Source organism: Coregonus clupeaformis, chromosome 18, assembly GCF_020615455.1.
Source record: "Coregonus clupeaformis isolate EN_2021a chromosome 18, ASM2061545v1, whole genome shotgun sequence".
In the NCBI taxonomy this organism is placed as follows: domain Eukaryota; kingdom Metazoa; phylum Chordata; class Actinopteri; order Salmoniformes; family Salmonidae; genus Coregonus; species Coregonus clupeaformis.
In genome coordinates, this window is record NC_059209.1 from 18,901,675 (window position 1) to 18,924,187 (window position 22,513).

The 22,513-nt window shown below is 40.8% G+C and overlaps 1 protein-coding gene across 3 annotated transcripts; it reads right to left on the bottom strand.

Annotated features, from left to right (window-relative positions):
• Window positions 1-39: 39 nt before the first annotated feature.
• Window positions 40-21,742, bottom strand: LOC121550213 (mothers against decapentaplegic homolog 2). 3 transcript variants are annotated; one of them, XM_041862362.2, is made up of 11 exons: window positions 21,549-21,740; window positions 18,111-18,518; window positions 7,084-7,173; window positions 6,606-6,799; window positions 6,267-6,401; window positions 6,107-6,169; window positions 5,863-5,916; window positions 5,463-5,675; window positions 2,998-3,135; window positions 2,611-2,755; window positions 40-2,255 (listed from the first exon to the last, which is right to left on the bottom strand). In XM_041862362.2, the coding sequence occupies exons 2-11, from the start codon at window positions 18,344-18,346 to the stop codon at window positions 2,132-2,134; spliced, it is 1,392 nt and encodes a 463-aa protein (XP_041718296.1). In that variant the 5' UTR covers window positions 18,347-18,518; window positions 21,549-21,740; the 3' UTR covers window positions 40-2,131. The 3 variants fall into 3 exon arrangements, with proteins under 3 accessions (XP_041718296.1, XP_041718295.1, XP_041718297.1); XM_041862361.2 differs by having other exon boundaries at window positions 6,095-6,169; XM_041862363.2 differs by lacking the exon at window positions 7,084-7,173 and having other exon boundaries at window positions 6,095-6,169; window positions 21,549-21,742.
• Between the last annotated feature and the right edge of the window lie 771 nt (window positions 21,743-22,513).

A 22,513-nucleotide genomic window follows, 5' to 3' on the forward strand; every position in this document is an offset into this window, starting at 1 on the left:
GGCAAACATTCGTGTTAATAAAGATGGAAAGAAACATGGTCATCATGAGAATAAAAATCTTTATTAGTGTTTTATGAAGTCTGCATAATATGCCACACGCCTGAGAAGCTTATGGTCAGAAAAAACCCCTGCACTATCAATAACGCCCTCTACTGGTAATACAACTGACAACTACTATACTGACTGCTTTGCAAATATTTTACTGTTAAATACACATATTACTGTTCTACTGTTATGCATTATGTACGTCTGGTCCACTTCAGATTTGTTATGTACTCTCTTCACATTCATATCTTGTAAGCCATTGGTACAAGGCTTCAACACTGGACCCTAACACATGGTTCAGTTCCCCAAATCCAAACTCACTACAGTAGTTGCACTTACAAAGTACAATCACTAGTGCCGTAAGGTTAACAGATTAATAACATCAAAAGGAGAAGGGAGAAAACAGATGTTAAAAAAATCTTGCAACAGCCACAAAATGACAATGGCAGACTGCAAGCTCAGTCTTGTTGTACATACTGTATTTTATAGACAAGAACAAATACAATACACACACACACTAATACAGAATCTATGTCCCAGTGTGCAGTTTCATTTCTCATGTAAGAACATGGAATACTGCCAAGTTTCTGTAACATTTAGCTAAAAAAAAAATATCACTGTTTTATGGTTGACCTTTTATCCTTTATTGAGCACCAAATGGCTTCCAAGAGTGAAGAGATGAATGAGTCAAAAAAAGTTAATACAACATGCCTCTGAGTCACATAACCTAACCATACATTGCAGGAAAACAGATATCAGGTTACAGGCATTTAAGCTTTGATTTGTGTAATTTTGATGCAACAGTTTCTTTGAGGTTAAAAAAAAAAGAAAAAAAACATACCTGTTTACATTACGTGGGGCAGTGTTTTTCTTACCAAGGCAAGGGCTTAAATTGGAATTAGATTAAAGTTGAACCTTTAAAAAATAAAAAAAGGAATGATCCATGCTCTCCATAGATTGTGAGCCATGTCACTTAAAAACAGGCGGTCTTGAAAATATTAACTCTAATAAAAAGTGAATGACAGAAGAACATTTAAGTATATTTATATATAAAAATACATGAGAATACAAAAAAGTAGCAAAAGAAAGGGGATATAGGCTAAACACAATATAGAATTCACTGATACCTTCAATTCTCCAAGTGAAATAACCTTTCAATAATTCACCTCGAGAGACTTAGACACCCAGTGAAACATCAGAAAAAGCTTTTACAGCTGATATTCTCTGGTCCCTGCCCTGTGCATCCAAACCTAAGCAAGTTCAGGACTTACTAGCCTGCATTCTGAGGCTGTGTGTGGTGCAAATGAAACATAGGCTACCTATAATAACATTGAGGATGCCATATAATGACAAAGAGCTCAAATTAATGTCAACTATAGCCAGATTGATTTTGCAGCTTGTTTCGTTTTTTTTGCTAAACATTCCTATATGTCCATTAAGAAGTGTGTCTTACAACGACACACATCTGGAATAAAAAAAAAATGAAATATTCTGACAAGAGTAAAGAGTTAATTACGTCAATTAAGCAATTACATTTAAAAAACATAATTTAGCATTTCCTTTAAAGGAGAAAGCAACAAAGGCCATCTTTAATTTCTTAACCAAGCTAACTCCCCCTGACAAAAAAAAGATGGATCCATGTTTCCCAGAGAAAAGTTACCCCATGGTCAAAAAGATGGATGAATATATTTAGCATTTATGCTTGTGTTACTTATACAAGCATTCTCTTACTGAGAAACTATGTGTAGAATCTTTTTTGGTATTTCCCCTGCCTACAACAATTCATCCCTGGACTTTAAAACCATTATACATTTTATTTGTACCACAAATAGATCTAATATTAAGGATTTGGGGAAAAGCAATTTAACAAGGTGCAACACAAAGATGGGTAACAAAGTGCCAAATTATATTCTGACAAGTCTGTCTCACTGCGTGTGTGCGTTTAGACAGGGACATGGCGCTAGGCCACAAATACTATGAAGTATGTTACAGCAGAAATTAATTCTGCAGCTTTTTTTTCACGATGGGACTCAAGTTAGAATTTTATGATCTTTGAGTGGGCGACTATTTGGGTCGTTTTCTAGGATTATGACATACTGGAGCAACGTACAGAAGGGGAACCCATCTGAGTCAACACTTTGTCCAGCCATTGCAGGGGTCCATTTAAATGCAGCTCAATCCAGCAGGGAGTGCTTGTGACAGTCTGCCGTCTGGGAGACAAAAAAGACAACAACAAAGCCAAATTAGTGAAATCACTCGGCATGCAAGCAAGCACAGGAACATCACCCAAAAACAAAGGCTTTTTTTTACTTCTTGCCCTGTAACAGAGGTATTGTTGAAGATTGACAAGTAACGTTTGAATACCCCTCCAGCTCCTTAAACATTCCAAACTGTCTACAAATCCAGAAAAGCGGACCATTAGCAAGCTACAATGTTATTTTATGTATGCCAATGATTACATTAACTTTACCTTCTTCCTCCGACTATCCATCTTCTACTAACTACTTAGATGTGTACAACTGCAAGAATAAAAGTATTATTGTAATAGTCGGTCATCATGCTTGCCTGTATTCAGCCCCCCAACCTTTGACAAAGCTCATGCGGATGGTGCACATCCTGGTGAGCTGGTACACAGCCTCAAAGCCCTGGTTTACGGACTGGGCCAGCAGGGCTGCAAACTCCTGGTTGTTAAAGATCTTCAGGTTACAACCTGAGGGGGCGAGGGGAGGAGAGGGTCAGCTGGGAATCATGTATGGACTTTGTTTAGAACATAACAAGTAAAGCCTGCAGAACAAGTAAAGCCTGCTATCAATATTATATTGGCTGTAGAAGCAAGTAGGAAGACTAACTACACATGGAATCTAAACCTGAGAAAACATATTAGTAATACTATGAAATTATTATAGAAGTGAGCACATCAGAAATCAAAGAGATGGTTTTTGTCTAAGTTACCTGGAGGAATTTTGCAAACGGTTGCTGGGTGCCATCCATACCGCTGGTTGCAGTTTGGACTCTGAACAAAGATGGCGCTATCACTGAGACACTCAGCAAACACCTCACCGCCAATATAGTACAGCCTGACTCCTCTTCCTGTGGAATAATGCAAAATATACTGAACAAAAATAAACGCAACATGCAACAATTTCAACGATTTTACTGAGTTAGAGTTCATATAAGGAAAACAGTCCATTGAAATAAATCAATGGATTTCACATGACTGGGAATACATATGCATCGGTTGGTCCCAGATACTTTTTTTAAAAGGTAGGGGCGTAGATCAGAAAACCAGTCAGTATCTGGTGACCACCATCTGCCTCATGCAGCACGACACATATCCTTCTCATAGAGTTGATCAGGCTGTTGATTGTGGCCTGTGGAATGTTGTCCCACTCATCTTCAATGGCTGTGCGAACTTGCTGGATATTGGCGAGAACTGGAACATGTCATATACGTCGATCCAGAGCATCCCAAACATGCTCAATGGGTGACATGTATGGTGTGTATGCAGGCCATGGAAGAACTGGGACATTTTCAGCTTCTAGGAATTGTGTGCAGATCCTTGCAACGTGGGGCCGTGCATTATCATGCTGAAACATGAGGTGATGGCGGCGGATGAATGGCACGACAATGTATCTCTGTGCATTCAAACGCTCCCTTAAAACTTTAGATTTCTGTGGCATTGTGTTGTGTGACAAAACTGCACATTTTAGAGTGGCCTTTTATAATGTGTAATGATCATTCAGCTTCTTGATATGCCACACCTGTCAGGTAGATGGATTATCTTGGCAAAGGAGAAAAGCTCACTAACAGGGATGTAAACACATTTGTGCACAAAATTTGCGAGAAATAAGCCTTTTGTGCGTAAGGAACATTTCTGGGATCTTTTATTTCAGCTCATGAAACATGGGATCAACACATTGCATGTTGTGTTTATATTTGTGTTCAGTGTAAATAAGCATGAGTATTTCAGGTATAAAACAGTGCTGAGCTATTTTATTAAACTAATTGACCGACATCTCTTCAATTACTTTAATTCTAGGTCCAACATGCCGTTTCTTTAGAGAGAAATCAAATCATTCACGAGAGAAATCAAGTCAAGAACTATGTGGGATGATGGGCTGAAGTGTTCATTAAGCAAATATTCAACCTAGTTCAGCGCAGAAACGGGGTAATTTACTACAATGACCGTAATCCATTGTGCCAGTTTTTTTCAGGCTCAGAGAGGAAGAGGCGAAGTGAGAGGTTTCACTCTCGCCAAAATCTGTCTAAAATAAGCCCAATCCGTTTCTATGGGTTTATTTTGGACCTAAGCTTGTCGCCTGCCTTACCACCTTTGGGACGACGCCCATTGTTTACAAATCTCTGGACGGATACACTTTTACGCCTGCTACGTTAGATACACACCGCACGGAACACAACGACGAGAGGGACAGAGACAATTTGTTTAAGTATACCTTTATCTACCTTGAAGAACTAGTCAAATGAATTAGTCAGAAAGATCTACAGAATACTTAGGCAGGCTAGCTAAATTGGATGACTAAATAATAATAAAGTCGTGGCCTCCCGAGTGGCGCAGCGGTCTAATGCACTGCATCGCAGTGCTTGAGGCGTCACTTCAGACCCGGGTTCGATCCCGGGTCAGCGCACAATTGGCCCAGCGTTGTCCGGGTTAGGGGAGGGTTTGGCCGGGGGGGCTTTAATTGGCTCATCGCGCTCTAGCGACTCCTTGTGGCGGGCCGGGTGCCTGCAGGCTGACTTCAGTCGTCAGTTGAACGGTGTTTCCTCTGACACATTGGTGCGGGTGGCTTCCGGGTTAAGCGGATGGGTGTTAAGAAACGCGGTTTGGCGGGTCATGTTTCGGAGGACGCATGACTCGACCTTTGCCTCTCCCGAGCCCGTTGGCGAGTTGCAGCGATGAGACAAGATTGCAATTGGATATCACTAAATTGGGGAGAAAAAGGGGGTAAAATACAAAAAATATAATAATAATAATGTCATCAAATAAAAACGTAGTAATATACACTACTGAAATATTTTATTATTTCATTGTAATTTCCTATTTTTTATTGACGTCTACCCAATGTGGACCTGACAGAGACAAATTGAATATTTTCAATGTTTTGGCAATTTTGGCATTTCCATTAAAAAGCTCTAAAAAGCATTGTAACATCTTTATTTCATAATACATTTAATGTTTTTAAATTTTTTATTATCGAAAACCGTGATTATTTTTTATATTTTCGAACCGAAACGACCTCAAAAAGCACTAATCGCTCAGCACTAACAAAACATCTGTTAAATCACAGCACAAATCCTGTGCAAATCTGAATTGGCACCATATTCCTTTTGGCCAGAGCCTTCAAAAGTAGTGCACTACATAGGGAATAGTGTGCCTCTTGTGACGTAGCCCGTTGTACCTATGTGCCTCCTGGTCATCTCCACAGTGGCGTTCCTGTTGACGTTGGAGAGCAGTCCCAGACAAAAACGCTCTGAGTTGGAGGGGTCTGTGAAACCGTCCACGGTCAGAGAGGGCTGCGAAGCGTGGAATGTCTCTCCAACACGCTGGTTCAGCTCATAGTAAGCTATAGAGCACCAGAACGCAGGCTCAGAGTAAGTCACCGGCTGCAGGTCTGAAAAAAAAAAAGGGGGGGATGTCATGATAAAAGGCAACTACACATGTTGACAGGAGTAGACCAATGATCTCCAGAGTGGGCACTGGGCTGTCTAAATAGTACTCAATGAATTTGGTCAAATTTCAGATTATAAATGACTGATGCTTCAGACATCGAGCAGGTGTGGAGAGACAGTTATTCTTACCCATGCTATGATTGACAGGTGAGAGGGTGCCGGGGGACAATTCAGCAGGAGAACCTGATAATAATACAAATACAAAATAAAATTCAGGAAATTATAAAGTTGCATGGTCGGATTTATTGTTGCAAAGAATCCACTAAGATATTTAATCAACAAATCGAAACGTGACAGTTTGACAACTGTTTTCTTACTTATTTTATGTTAGAACTACCTATTTGAGGTTAGTGGAATATACCTGTGTCCATACTTTGATTCATCGGTTGATCGCTGGCTTCCCCATCCTCACTTATGTATCCAGGTGGTGGCGTTTCTATAGTAACAGGGGAGGGAAAATACTGATGAACTGAACCTGATGTATCGTTATCATGACGGCCATTTGCATTTCAACTCATGGTAGATGCACAAACCTGGTATGTAGTTATTTGGAGGCTCGATCCCCGCAGGAAAGTTTGTGTTCTCAGGTATGGAATGAGTGTAGTCATCCAATGGGGGAAGTTCTGTCAGAATTTCAGAGTGTCTTGGCACAAGTACAGGAGGCAGAACTAGAGGAGAGAAGATTCTTCAAATGTCAAACAAAGTTCAAAGAAGTGACATCTTTACAAAATATCAATGAAGACTATTCCCACGTATCCCATCTTTTTTCATGTCTCATGCCAGCATAAATAATCGCACAACTAGCTGTTAACATGGGCTTTTATGGCACCTACAAGTCAGCACACACACTAGTGGTTCAAAAGACAACCTACCCGGGGTCTCCACCCTCTGGTAGTGGTAGGGGTTGATGCAGACCTCATCCTTCTTGAGGTGGAAGGCGTACTCGCAGGCCTCGATGGCACGCAGTTCATGGTGGCTGTGCAGGTCGGGCCATCGCCACATGCGGCAGTAGATGACATGAGGAAGACCCTTTCTGTGGGAGACCTGCAGGCGCCCATCCAGGGATCTGACAGGATGGGCAATGGAGGAAATAGATGAGAATTGAAAGTGTAAAGGAAGGAAGAAATGGGGGAGGAAACGATAGGAAGAAGAATAGATGGAGATGCATGTGGCCAGGAAGACAAAAGGTGGGGGTGTGGAGAGGGGAGGAGGGGAGTGATGAGGTGAGAATGATAGAGGCATGAGTGGAATTTGTGTTCTCAATGTCTCTCACCCCCCTAGAATGATTACTTCCCACATCAAGGTTGTACAACAGTATGTAGCACAGGACAGTTGAGGATAGATAGTCACCTGGTTTGGTCAGGGTAGCTGTATAGGCCTGAGGTATCCCACTGTTCTATCGTATTTGGTGTACTCAGTCCCCATATTTCAGAGCAATTGCTGTGCACAGAAAAACCAAACAAAACAAAAACAAATGATAAACATGGGGCATGAGTCATTCAGAAATACCAGTATGGGTAATGTAAACATTAAAAGGCCTCTTTTATTAGAGTAATTTTCAATTAGGTATTTCAAGAACTGAAAAAAGACACGCCAAATAAGAGAAGCCTTTTGACGGAATAAAGAAAAACGGCATAAAATGGGAATACAGCAGAGGAGGCTGGTGGGAGGAGCTCTAGGAGTAGCGGTTCATTGTAATGCCTGGAATGGAATTAATGGAACGAAGTCAAACATGTGGTTTCCATATGTTTAATACTGTTCCATTAATTCCATTCCAGCCATTACAATGAGCCCGCCCCCTTATAACTCATCCCACCAGCCTCCTCTGGAGTATAGTAGTATATACAAAGAAACAGTATGCAAGACAAAAAAAACATTACTAATGTTACTGTGGCATTGTACCAAATATTCTGAATAACTGAAACTTTTCCACCACAGCTGTGTAGGTTGGAAGCACTTGACTTAATCTTGAGACATTCAAGTAAACACAGAAGACACACAATGGGACTAAAAGAAAAGGAGGGTGCAACCTTGGAAAAAAAGTACATTTCCATTTAATCACCCTCTACAACTCACTTTGTGATTCTAATGACACGTAGAAAGAAATTATCAGAAAATTAACTCTAGAAATGAAATACAAATGGAATGGGGAAATATGATGTGATATTTGCTTCTGATACAATATCCAGAATCAGAATTCAGAGCTGATATAGCCTACCGCAGACGTGGGACTGAATCTAAACTACAGGCTGGGCCTATATGTTTTGTGTTCCTAAAAGAGCTCTGAAATAGGTTCTAAACTTCCCTCTAATATACAAGCATGACACATGGAGATTGGCGAGTTGCAATCAGGGCTCTAAATTAAACACTCATTGGTAGCACTGCTGTGCCCAACTTAAAGTTAGGAGCACAACATAACATTTAGGAGCAACAGAAAATACGATTTTAAATTGATATACAGTGAGGGAAAAAAAGTATTTGATCCCCTGCTGATTTTGTACATTTGCCCACTGACAAAGAAATGATCAGTCTATAATTTTAATGGTATGTTTATTTGAACAGTGAGAGACAGAATAACAACAAAAAAATCCAGAAAAACGCATGTCAAAAATGTTATAAATGTATTTGCATTTTAATGAGGGAAATAAGTATTTGACCCCTCTGCAAAACATGACTTAGTACTTGGTGGCAAAACCCTTGTTGGCAATCACAGAGGTCAGACGCTTCTTGTAGTTGGCCACCAGGTTTGCACACATCTCAGGAGGGATTTTGTCCCACTCCTCTTTGCAGATCTTCTCCAAGTCATTAAGGTTTCGAGGCTGACGTTTGGCAACTCGAACCTTCAGGTCCCTCCACAGATTTTCTATGGGATTAAGGTCTGGAGACTGACTAGGCCACTCCAGGACCTTAATGTGCTTCTCCTTGAGCCACTCCTTTGTTGCCTTGGCCGTGTGTTTTGGGTCATTGTCATGCTGGAATACCCATCTACGACCCATTTTCAATGCCCTGGCTGAGGGAAGGAGGTTCTCACCCAAGATTTGACGGTACATGGCCCTGCCCATCGTTCCTTTGATGCGGTGAAGTTGTCCTGTCCCCTTAGCAGAAAAACTCCCCCAAAGCATAATGTTTCCACCTCCATGTTTGACGGTGGGGATGGTGTTCTTGAGGTCATAGGCAGCATTCCTCCTCCTCCAAACACGGCGAGTTGAGTTGATGCCAAAGAGCTCGATTTTGGTCTCATCTGACCACAACGCTTTCACCCAGTTCTCCTCTGAATCATTCAGATGTTCATTGGCAAACTTGAGACGGGCATGTATATATGTGCTTTCTTGAGCAGGGGGACCTTGCGGGAGCTGCAGGATTTCAGTCCTTCACGGCGTAGTGTGTTACCAATTGTTTTCTTGGTGACTATGGTCCCATCATTGACAAGATCCTCCCGTGTAGTTCTGGGCTGATTCCTCACCGTTCTCATGATCATTGCAACTCCACAAGGTGAGATCTTGCATGGAGCCCCAGGCCGAGGGAGATTGACAGTTCTTTTGTGTTTCTTCCATTTGCGAATAATCGCACCAACTGTTGTCACTTTCTCACCAAGCTGCTTGGCGATGGTCTTGTAGCCCATTCCAGCCTTGTGTAGGACTACAATCTTGTCCCTGACATCCTTGGAGAGCTCTTTGGTCTTGGCCATGGTGGAGAGTATGGAATCTGATTGATTGATTGCTTCTGTGGATAGGTGTCTATTATACAGGTAACAAACTGAGATTAGGAGCACTCCCTTTAAGAGTGTGCTCCTAATCTCAGCTCGTTACCTGTATAAAAGACACCTTGGAGCCAGAAATCTTTTTGATTGAGAGGGGGTCAAATACTTATTTCCCTCATTAAAATGCAAATCAATTTACAGTGGGGAAAAAAAGTATTTAGTCAGCCACCAATTGTGCAAGTTCTCCCACTTAAAAAGATGAGAGAGGCCTGTAATTTTCATCATAGGTACACGTCAACTATGACAGACAAAATGAGAAAAGAAATTCCAGAAAATCACATTGTAGGATTTTTAATGAATTTATTTGCAAATTATGGTGGAAAATAAGTATTTGGTCAATAACAAACAAGTTTCTCAATACTTTGTTATATACCCTTTGTTGGCAATGACACAGGTCAAACGTTTTCTGTAAGTCTTCACAAGGTTTTCACACACTGTTGCTGGTATTTTGGCCCATTCCTCCATGCAGATCTCCTCTAGAGCAGTGATGTTTTGGGGCTGTCGCTGGGCAACACGGATTTTCAACTCCCTCCAAAGATTTTCTATGGTGTTGAGATCTGGAGACTGGCTAGGCCACTCCAGGACCTTGAAATGCTTCTTACGAAGCCACTCCTTCGTTGCCCGGGCGGTGTGTTTGGGATCATTGTCATGCTGAAAGACCCAGCCACGTTTCATCTTCAATGCCCTTGCTGATGGAAGGAGGTTTTCACTCAAAATCTCACGATACATGGCCCCATTCATTCTTTCCTTTACACGGATCAGTCGTCCTGGTCCCTTTGCAGAAAAACAGCCCCAAAGCATGATGTTTCCACCCCCATGCTTCACAGTAGGTATGGTGTTCTTTGGATGCAACTCAGCATTCTTTGTACTCCAAACACGACGAGTTGAGTTTTTACCAAAAAGTTATATTTTGGTTTCATCTGACCATATGACATTCTCCCAATCCTCTTCTGGATCATCCAAATGCACTCTAGCAAACTTCAGACGGGCCTGGACATGTACTGGCTTAAGCAGGGGGACACAGCAGGATTTGAGTCCCTGGCGGCGTAGTGTGTTACTGATGGTAGGCTTTGTTACTTTGGTCCCAGCTCTCTGCAGGTCATTCACTAGGTCCCCCCGTGTGGTTCTGGGATTTTTGCTCACCGTTCTTGTGATCATTTTGACCCCACGGGGTGAGATCTTGCGTGGAGCCCCAGATCGAGGGAGATTATCAGTGGTGTTGTATGTCTTCCATTTCCTAATAATTGCTCCCACAGTTGATTTCTTCAAACCAAGCTGCTTACCTATTGCAGATTCAGTCTTCCCAGCCTGGTGCAGGTCTACAATTTTGTTTCTGGTGTCCTTTGACAGCTCTTTGGTCTTGGCAATAGTGGAGTTTGGAGTGTGACTGTTTGAGGTTGTGGACAGGTGTATTTTATACTGATAACAAGTTCAAACAGGTGCCATTAATACAGGAAACGAGAGGAGGACAGAGGAGCCTCTTAAAGAAGAAGTTACAGGTCTGTGAGAGCCAGAAATCTTGCTTGTTTGTAGGTGACCAAATACTTATTTTCCACCATAATTTGCAAATAAATTCATTAAAAATCCTACAATGTGATTTTCTGGAATTTTTTTCTCAATTTGTCTGTCATAGTTGACGTGTACCTATGATGAAAATTACAGGCATCTCTCATCTTTTTAAGTGGGAGAACTTGCACAATTGGTGGCTGACTAAATACTTTTTTTCCCCACTGTAAAACATGCGTTTTTCTGGATTTTGTTGTTGTTATTCTGTCTCTCACTGTTCAAATAAACCTACCATTAAAATTAGACTGATCATTTCTTTGTCAGTGGGCAAACGTACAAAATCAGCAGGGGATCAAATACTTTTTTCCCCTCACTGTATAGCCTATATTGGGCCTATATGAATTCTAGCTACTTTTGTGGATTATTAGGTTTCTACACTGTGTAAAAGCACTACCTATTGAGATTAATTACATAGAAAATTATACACTCAACCCTCTTTAGTCTAAGCCTTTAGAGGGTGATATCTAGTAAGCTAATACAGATTGTTTTTAAAGATGGTCATACCATGGATCATTTAGCTATTTGATTTGGACTTTTAGGACCCCTGTAGGTATACAAAAATATATAGCGATACAGTACCAGTGAAAAGTTTGGACACCTACTCATTCCAAGTTTTTTTTTCTTTAGTTTTACTATTTTCTACATTGTAAAATAATAGTGAAGACATCAAAACTATGAAATAACACATATGGAATCATGTAGTAACCAAAAAAAAGTGTTAAACAAATCAAAACATATTTTATATTTGAGATTCTTCAAATAGCCACCATTTGTGTGTGTTGTGACTAGGTAGATACAGAAGACCAAGTCCATATTATGGCAAGAACAGCTCAAATAATAAAAAAGAAACGACAGTCCATCATTACTTTAAGATATGGTCAGTCAATCCGGAAAATTTCAAGAACTTTGAAAGTTTCTTCAAGTGCAGTTGCAAAAACCATCAAGCGCCATGATGAAACTGTCTCTCATGAGGACCGCCACAGGAAAGGAAGACCCAGAGTTACCTCTGCTGCAAAGGATAAGTTCATTAGAGTTCAAAGCCTCAGAAATTGCAGGCCAAATAAATGCTTCACGGAGTTCAAGTAACAGACACATCTCAACAGCAGAGGAGACTGTGTGAATCAGGCCTTCATGGTCATATTGCTGCAAAGAAACCACTACTAAAGGACACCAATAATAAGAAGAGACTTGCTAGGCCAAGAAACACGAGCAATGGACATTAGACCGGTGGAAATCTGTCCTTTGGTCTGAGATTTTTGGTTCCAACCGCTGTGTCTTTGTGAGATGCAGAGTAGGTAAATGGATGATCTCCGCATGTGTGGTTCCCACCGTGAAGCATGGAGGAGGTGGGGTTATGGTGTGGGGGTGCTTTGCTGGTGACATTGTCAGTGATTTATTTAGAATTCAAGGCACACTTAACCAGCATGGCTACCACATGTTACGCCATCCCATCTGGTTTGCGCTTAGTTGGACTATCATTATATTTAAACAGGACAATGACCCAAAACACACATCCAGGCTGTGTAAGGGCTATTTGACCAAGAAGGAGAGTGACGGAGTGCTGCATCAGATGACCTGGCCTCTACAATCACCCGACCTCAACCCAATTGAGATGGTTTGGGATGAGTTGGACCGCAGAGTGAAGGAAAAGCAGCCAACAAGTGCTCAGCATATGTGGGAACTCCTTCAATACTGTTGGAAAAGCATTCCTCATGAAGCTGGTTGAGAGAATGCCAAGAGTGTGCAAAGCTGTCAAGGCAAAGGGTGGCTATTTGAAGAATCTCAAATATAAAATATTTTGATTTGTTTAACACTGTTTTGGTTACTACATGATTCCATGTGTTATTTCATAGTTTTGATGTCTTCACTATTATTTTCTATGTAGAAAATAGTAAAAATAAAGAAAACCCTGGAATGAGTAGGTGTGTCCAAACTTTTGACTGGTACTGTATATATAAAAGCAATTATTTGCTGAAACATTGAATTTGACCTTACTGCTATTAGCCCATAGAAACGCATTGAATAACACATTCATACATGCCAAAACATAGTATACATATATTTTTTAAATCAAAATGATGTACGTTTTGAAGTGCCTGCCCTATATCTGAAAGATATAAGAAAGCTCATGATAGGCTTGGGCGATATACCGTATACCGGGATATTTAGAAATAACGACGGTATGATTTTCAATACCGTGCTACACCACTGCTTATAACTAACTATAAGTTAAGAATAACTATAAGAAATCTAATATGTGTCAAATAAATTATATCCAGCTCAGGGCTCCAGCTATGCATTTGGTTTGCTAACTTGCTATCTAAGTGGCTAGATGTCAAGATCAAGCTTCTTGGTTACAGCAGATGCATTCAATCCCCTCGTGGATCAAGATTCCCGTTGCCTAATTTGTTTTGTGCGTCGAAATAGCGCCCCTTGTGTGCACATTCGGTAATACTGTATTCCCCGGTATAATACAGAAACGATATGAAAATCTGGATCGCACCAAACCCTAGCTCATGGCATGCAAATGTAGACCCACATTTAAAGTTTGGGCATATTCTACTTATTAACTTTTTTACTGCCTGGTACCGGGTTACCTTCAGAAAAGTATTGTGAAGCTTGTGGGCGTGAATTCTAGGGTTGGGAATGACACATTGTTCCATCGTCCAGTCCAAACATCGTTGATATACGATTGTATCGTTTATTTTTTTTCTTTGGCCGGAAGAACGCAATAGAAAAAGGATACATTGGTTATATAAGAACTGTGATTTGGTGCATAATGTAATTCTTATTTAAATTGTTACAAAAGCCACACAATGTCATTAAATCACTGTTCAAACAAAATTGCAGAATTATTTTCTAATTGGTAGGGCTATGTTTCTCAGATATCAGTTATATTACCCTACCTTTTAAAAAACGAATATTATAGCTGTATCAAGTGTAGGCTATTGTCATTTCTTCTTGATAATCTGGGTTAGCGCATTTGCGACATTCTTCCATTAGGCTACTTTCCGACAGTTTCAGACTGTAAATTTTTTTTTTTTTAAAGTGACAGGATTTCACTTAGTAACTATATTATAGACTGCCTTCGCTAAATCAGAAAGAAACGATGGCTGACTTGGTGGGAAAGAAAACTATGTGTTCGCCTTTTTGGCAGTTCTTCGGTTTAAGGCTGAATGATAAAGGTGAGCCAGCAGACCTGACCCAAGTCACTTGCAGAATATGCAAAAAGATTCAGGGCAAAGGATGGACAGACTACAAACCTCCGTCATCCTGCAGAGTTAGCTACTCTGGGGGAGACCATGCTGGTGTTCCTTGTTATAAAGAATGTTACAAATAATTTGTTTTATCCGATAGTATATTTAGGATTTTTACAGTTCGATAGGCAGAAAGGCACAGCCTAAGGATGATAGACCTACTCATTTTTAGCCCAACGTTCATTTAAGTGTTATAAAGAATGTTACAGGCTAAATAATAACTTGTTTTATCTGATTGTTGTTGACTTCTATATAAATGCACAATTTGTAAGCTATTCAAATTAAAGTTGTTTGTGAGACAAATCCAATTTTATTTTTTGTTCACACTTATGGAAAGTGCTGCTGCAGGAGTTTTTCAAGTACGTTGTGCAATTCAAGAACATTAATAAACACTTAGACAATATTAAATATTAGTTTAACTTGTCAAAGTAACGTTTACTGCAACTGTTATTGACGGTAGCCTATGTGTAGTCCTATATTATTGGCTGTTTGGTTTGCAAGGATACATTTTCCAACAGCACAATTTATTTTGCCAACACGTTGGTCAAGTAAAGAAGAAACGTATCAGGTTTGTTTAAACTTCCTATTCGATTACTCTCTTGCAATTGTTTGTTCTCTCTCTCTCGTTGTTACTATACTATGTGTTATTTAGGCCATTAGCAAACAACTTTGAGATGGAACTCCGTTAGGCCTATAGATTCATTCGATCGTTGATCATGAAAGAGTAGGCTATGCCTAGGCCAACAAGTCACATTCAAATCAAATGGGGATTAGAGAAAAAAGGGGAATTAAGATTTTAAAACAATAAGCAAGACATCGGCGTGTCCGCTGCAAAAGGCCCATGATCATCCGACTTTGGAGGAGAGAGAAAAAAAACGTTAGGCCCTATCTGACCTTTTGTGCTGCTTTGATGCTCTTCGCTCCTTCTACATTGTTCTCTTGCATTATGTCAATACACTTACAGTATGTATTGAAAATGTAGGCTATGGCAATTAGGGAATAGGCCATTTGGCACGGCGGCCTGCTGTGTGCTCAATGCGCTGCCCGACTCCAGCGTGCAGTCAAGCTCAAATATGCTAAACCATCGCTTGTAACGCCACGATGGCATCACCATCGACGATGCAATTGTAAAATCACCCAACCCTAGTGAGCTCAAACCATTGACTTTACAGACATTTGTGAGAAGAAATAAAAAAGTGGGCAGACCGAAGGGACTGACGTCAGACGAGTCCTGTGAAGCTTGTGGGCGTTGTATAGCAAAACAGGCAACATGTCTGTGTTCGTGAGAGTCTCTGTTTTTGATAGTGGAGTCCTAGCTCAAACCGTTCAGGCTTTACAGATGTTTTCGTGAACAGTCACTTTTTGGCATCCTCTCATGTCTGACAAACACCGCTTTTGGGATGCGCCAATCTACTATTCAGAAGCCTGACACCAGCGGATTCTATGGATTGAGACGAAGCCCATGCAAAAATCTGGAAGTTTCTAGCGTAAACACACAGGGTTTTATTTAATAAAACGTGATGACATCACCGATTTCCGCAAGGGCGCGGACATCGATCTTAGAGGGTTTTAAAGAGCGCCAGGTTGGTGAGTGACGACATGCAAGAGATCAGTCATTCATTAATTGCTATGATCATTGATCTCCTGAAGAAGCTATCCCTTTTCCTTTATTTGTTCCCCACAAATGTTTGGATATACTGGTAAAGTAACCAGGTTCTTAGCTAGCTAGCTACCTAATGAAGTAACATGATTGAACAAGGTGTAAACAAATGCCCACGGGTGGTTTTGGTACGACCCACGACATGGTAAATGAAAGTAAAATGCAGCCCGCAAACCGGTCATATTGTTTGAACTGTTCGGGCTACAAACAAGCCATTATCTCTGTAGGAATGGTGCAGCCGTGACAGGTACGAATCTGCGCTCTTTTTTCTCTAGGGCACTTCGAAATAACGGTACAGCGAAGCCTAATCATTGCAACTATTATGTGGGAGATTTTTTTTCCTTTGCACTGGTGCTCCCAAAATAGAATGTCTGGTCGCACAGCAAAATATTTAGGAGCATATGTGAACAAAATGGTCTAACTTCCGAGCCCTGGTTGCAATAAATTCTTCTTTCAATTTCTTTGCAAGACCATCAATTATTGGCTTACAAAATATATTGATTCCACCTGTCAACAAGATCTATACCAATTTACTCAGTATCTAATACACATACAAACATCTGAACTGTTCTTACCAGGTCATCAATGAATAAAAGGTTATTTTACAACATACCCAGAGAACATGTTCTACTCTAGGACATCAAGGTTAACTGGCTGATAAGGAATGTTCTCACCCTACATCCTCAGACAAATGTCATACAGTGCCTTCAGAAAGTATTCATTCCACATTTTGTTGTTACAGCCTGAATTCAAAATTGATTCTCACCCATCTACAGACAATACCCCATAATGACAAAGTGAACATGTTTAGACATTTTTGCAAATGTATTGAAAATGAAATCTCATTTGCATAAGTATTCACACCCCTTTGTTATGGCACTCCAAATTAAGCTCAGGTGCATCCAATTTCCTTTGCTCATCCTTGAGATGTCACTACAACTTGATTGGAGTCCACCTGTGGGCAATACAATTGTTTGGGCATGATTTAGAAATAAAACACACCTGTCTATATAAGGTCCCACAGTTGACAGTGCATGTCAGAGATATACCATGAAGTCCAAGGAACTGTCCGTAGGTCTCCGAGAAACAATTGTGATGAGGCATGTATATGGGGAAGGGTATAAAACAATTTCTAAAGTGTTGAAAGTTTCCAAGAGCACAGCATCATTGGGAAATTGAAAAAAATATGGAACTACCCAAACTCTGGCCGTCTGACCAAACTGAGCGACCAGGCAAGAAGGACCTTGGTCAGGGAGGTGACCAAGAACCCAATGACCACTGACAGAACTACAGAGTTCCTTGGCTGAGATGGGAGAGCCTGCCAGAACGACAACAGTCTACAGCAGGGTTCTTCAATTCCGGTCCTGGAGGGCCGAAACACCTCTGTTTTTCATCCTCTCCTTCTAATCAGGGGCTAATTCAGACCTGGGACACCAGGTGAGTGCAATTAACTACCAGGTAGAAATAAAAAACAGAAGTGTTTCGGCCCTCCAGGACCAGAATTTAAGAATCCTGGTCTACAGCAATTCACCAATCTGGGCTTTATGGGAGACTGGCCAGACGGAAGCGCGACAGCACACCTGGAGTTCGCAAAAAGGCACGTGAAAGACAGAGCATAAGGTCTGATGAGACAACAATTGAACTCTTTGGCCTGAATGCAAAGCAGGCACAGCTCATCACCCGTCTAACACCATACCTACCGTGAAGCATGGTGGTGGCATGCTATGATGAGGAAAAATAATCTATTTCATAGATTTTTTTAAAATTCAGGCTGTAACAACAAAATGTGGAATAAATCAAGGGGTATGAATACTTTCTGAAAGCACTGTACAAGTACATGGTGGGGTGCTGAGTCAGCATTTACAAAACTAACTGTAGGACAACTTCTGAGATTCAATGGAGGACAGAAGGATTTAAGTATAAAATGTAAAATAATTTGGGAGTTGATAAGACCTCTATGTTTTAGGACCTTGTATGTTACAGGCTGTTTAAAGAAAGAGGAGGCCACTAGAGGGCTAGCCGATAGTAAATACATGGGTAAAATAATCATCTCCAGACAACAAAGGTTTCTGATGCAAGGTCAACTGTAAGCTGACCCTAGCTCTGTGTTGTTACCTGGCATGAGGTTACGTACCTGGGGATGGTGACACACTTGGTGTTGCAGTTCTGGGTGGTGATGGCCTTCTCCAGCTCGTCCAGCTGTCCAGTCTTCTTCAGCTTCTTAACCAGGCTCTTGACAGCCTTCTCACACCACTTCTCCTCCTGGCCATTCTGCTCTCCACCCCCTGCTCCCCCAGGGCCGCTGGCTGACTTCTTCCACCCCAGAAGCCTCTTTACGACCGGAGGGGTGAAAGGCAAGATGGAGGACATTTTGGGTGAAGTGAGGAGGAGTCTTGAGAGAACTCAAACACACTCAGAGGCAGAGGGGACCTGGAGGAAGGGAGGCACAGTTTGGCCCTTTCTCTGGTGTGGTCCCTCTGTTTTGTGAGGAATCACAGGGCTGGCGTGAGGATGAGCTAGATATGTGCAGAAGAGATGACACCTGAGGAGGGGAAATCAAACAGGAATTCAGTAATGAATGTCTGAATAAAGAGATTGATGTGTGACGTGACAGTGCATTCAATTGTGTGTGGGGTCCTTTTCAAAGTGAATGGGTGGTCTTGAAAAACTAGTTAAATCCCTTATCCACCATAGCCGATTAAACTCAACCCCACAATTTATGATGGAGTTGAGCAGCGACTAGTGTGGTTGAACTGGAGCTTCGACGTTCTGTGTAATAGCGGGCTATTCTTTGGGTGCTGAAATGAAAAATATGCGACGTCGGAGCGCCAGTCTGCCCACACTAGTCGCCGCTCAACTCCATTGTAAATCCCCACGGGGAGTTGAGTTTAGGCAGCTAATCCCACCATCACATCCTTTTATCAGCAACAATTGCAGTTACATTAGCCAGCAGATCAGACCCGCCTACATACAGCTGCACTAGGGTCGGACAGCATTCCTGTGTACATCGAGTATACAAAACATTAGGAACATCTTCATAATATTGAGTTGCACCCCCCAAAATGTATTTAATTGTAATTTGTCAATCTACTCAAAATACTTTGTCAAAGTGAAATGTTTTTTTATTAATAAAAATTAGATAACTAAAATAGTCGTTGCATACGTATTCAGCTCCTTTGTTCAGGCAAGACAAATTAGTTCAGGAGTAAAATGTGTCTTAACAAATCACACAAGTTATATGGACTGTGAAATAATAGGGGTTCCAGGGCTGACCCCATTTAGTCGACTGGTCGATTGTTTGGTCAATAGGCTGCTGGTCAACCAATATTTTTTTATTTTTTTGTCGAGCAGTCGCAAAATACATTTTTTCTCTCTCAGTGGACTAATTCATTGAGGAGGCTGCGGGGATGCCACGGTCCAAGAAGAAGCGGAGTGTGGCTAAGATGCACAAGGCATTTCTCTCTCTATTGAATGTGCTCTTTCCCGCCATTTCGTGCGCATTCAGCATTTCATAACTTCATTGTGTGAATAGTTTGCCATTTGATTGTTAATGTCTATCAATTCCCCATTACACATCAGCAGTAGCCTACATTTACCGTTAATTCCCATAATTTCTAATCTACAATGTTTGTTTGGTTACGATAATTTCTGTTAATGCATTCACACCGGTCTCAGTGGACTAATTCAATGCGGAGGCCGCGGGGATGGCATACCAGTATCAGCAGTAGTACATTTACCATTCTAATCTACAATGTTTGTTAAGGTCATTTCTGTTAATGCATTCAATATATTATTATTACGGTCATATACCATTCCCATTGTCGGAGTGGACACACTGTTTGCAGAGCTCACAACCTATGCTACACTTTAACAACAGTTTGGGGAAGGCCCTTTCCTGTTTCACCGTGCACAAAGCGAGGTCCATACAGAAAAGGTTTGTCGAGATCGGTGTGGAAGAACTTGACTGGTCTGCACAGAGCCCTGACCTAAATCCCATTGAACACCTTTAGGATGAATTGGAACACCGACTGCGAGCCAGGCCTAATCGGCCAACATCACTAATGCTCCTGTGGCTGAATGGAAGCAAGTCCCCACAGCAATGTTCCAACATCTAGTGGCCCTCCTGTAGCTCAGTTGGTAGAGGATGGGGCTTGCAACGCAAGGGTTGTGGGTTCGATTCCCATGGGGGGGCAGTATGAAAAATGTATGCACTCACTAATTGGAAGTCGCTCTGGATAAGAGCGTCTGCTAAATGACTAAACTGTAAACTGTAGTGGAAAGCCTTCCCAGAAGAGTGGAGGCTGTTATAGCAGCAAAGGGAGGGACCAACTCCATATTAATGCCCATGACTTTGGAATGAGATGTTCGACGAGCAGGTTTCCACAAACTTTTGGCCATGTAGTGTATTACTATTATGCTTTCAGACGTTCAATCCTTACAAAATAAGGAAGACTCAATATTCTCAAGTTTTTCCTCTATCTTCATTAGGAAGTTGTGTAATTGGCAGTTTGTTGAAAAAGCGTAGATGTTTGTATAAGATACACATTTTCACATTTTTTCTTGACTTTTGTATGTCATATCATTTGAAAGGGCTGTTTCTCAGCTTTCAAAATATGTATCATGTTTTCATATGTTGTTTGACATTAGCAAATTATGCTCATTAATGCACGCAGAGTTTATAGTCTTTCAGCCATTTTTGGGAAATCTTGCGAGTGATGCAACAATGGCGATTTACAGTTAGCTGGTGTTCTAAAGCCTTGTGTTTCCATTCCCCTTTAATATACACAGGAATGCTGTCCAACTCTAGTGCAGCTATAAGCAAGCGGGTCGGATCTGCTGGCTACAGCAACAAGTTAACATCATAGCTACCATTGTTTGCGAATATACACATGTACAAAAAGAATATTTAAATACTAGCAGTACGGGTGGATGCTGTATAACACCACATCTTAATTTACCGGGTGGTTAGCTAGCTTCCGTGATAAATTGTTCAATTGATAAACTCCTATGCTGGTTAGATTATATATTGTAGCTACAAGTAGTAGAAAGCTAGCTATCTCGGCTAAGGCCGGGGCTAGCTAGTTATCCGGCCCATAGCTAACGTTAGCTAGTTAATACTTCCAGGCCGGTTGGTTGATGATGGCCATTTTATCAGCAGTAAATCTACTAACGTTAACTATATAGCTAGTCAAATTAGATAGTCATATTAACAATTGATTACTCATAAGGTAGCTATAAAAAGCGAAGGAAAGTATTGAGTACATAACGTGTATGGTTGGAGTACATTATCGACAATTCCTTTTGTTGTGCCACTCTAGCTAACGTTAGCTAACTCAAGCTTATTCAATGCAGCTAACGTTCGCTAAATGACTAGCTAGCTAGTTCGCTAATGTATGCTATAATGAAACAATGGTTTGCTGGAGACATGATACACCACCATCATCATCATTGCCAGTTAGAATAACAATCACATGTTATGTTAACACTTAAAGTGATAAATAACAGCTAGCCAAAATAAAACCTAGCAGCTAACATCACAAAAGTCGAGGGAAAATGAAAAGCATTGCATTACCCCCTGATGATGAGAATCACGAACTCTTCGCTGTGTAACGATATATGCAGTAAACAAAGGGGGAAACCTTTCTTTTAAAACCAACTATAAATGTAGTTGCTATCTCGACGAGAAGATTGCTGCCTTTTCTCAAGTCTGATAACTAGCTAGCCGCTTAGCTTCACAAGTTAGCTAGACCTGAACAAGAAAGACACCCTAGCAAGCTAGCTGCATTCAGAATCTTAATCCCTCCTCTTATCACCTGATTGGATCAAACAAGCCAATCATATTATTTTCGTATATCGGATTGGTCTACAGCAATGTCAATCTTTTTTGTTTATTTGACAGCATGGTTTATTTTCCGAATCTGTCGTTGACATTGTCAGAGTGAGGAACTAGACAGCGATCCATAATTTTTTAAATAAATTGTCAGAGTGAGGAACTAGATAGCGATCCATTAATTTTTTATAAATTGTTATAACTGCTAAACCTTTCTCATATTCCATAAAAACTAGAGATGAGGAAAGAAATATTGCATGTAGCGGCATACCCTAATTTGAAATGATGCACAATTGGTTCCACAAAGATAAGATTTCATGCGGAAAAAATCCAGGCAAAGGCTACTTTAGATAACAGGTTGATGAGACAACTTTATATGACGTTTCTGTTTCAAAGTAGTAGTAACCGCGGTTGGTGTATCTCTCATTCCTCCTTTGAAATCAGTGATCTAACACATCTGAGAAGCAGGTTTCAAAGCTCTTCCTAAATCAAATCAAATTTTATTGGTCGCATAGGCCAACACATATTTTGCAGATGTTATCGCAGGTGCATCATAATGGTGTGTATATAATGGTGTGTATAGACAGTATGGACAGTATATAAATAGGAAAGGTGTGTACAGCAGTAGTTATATAGGATATACATATGAAGTGGGTAACAGTATGTAACATTATTAAAGTGACCAGTGTTCAATGACTATGTACATA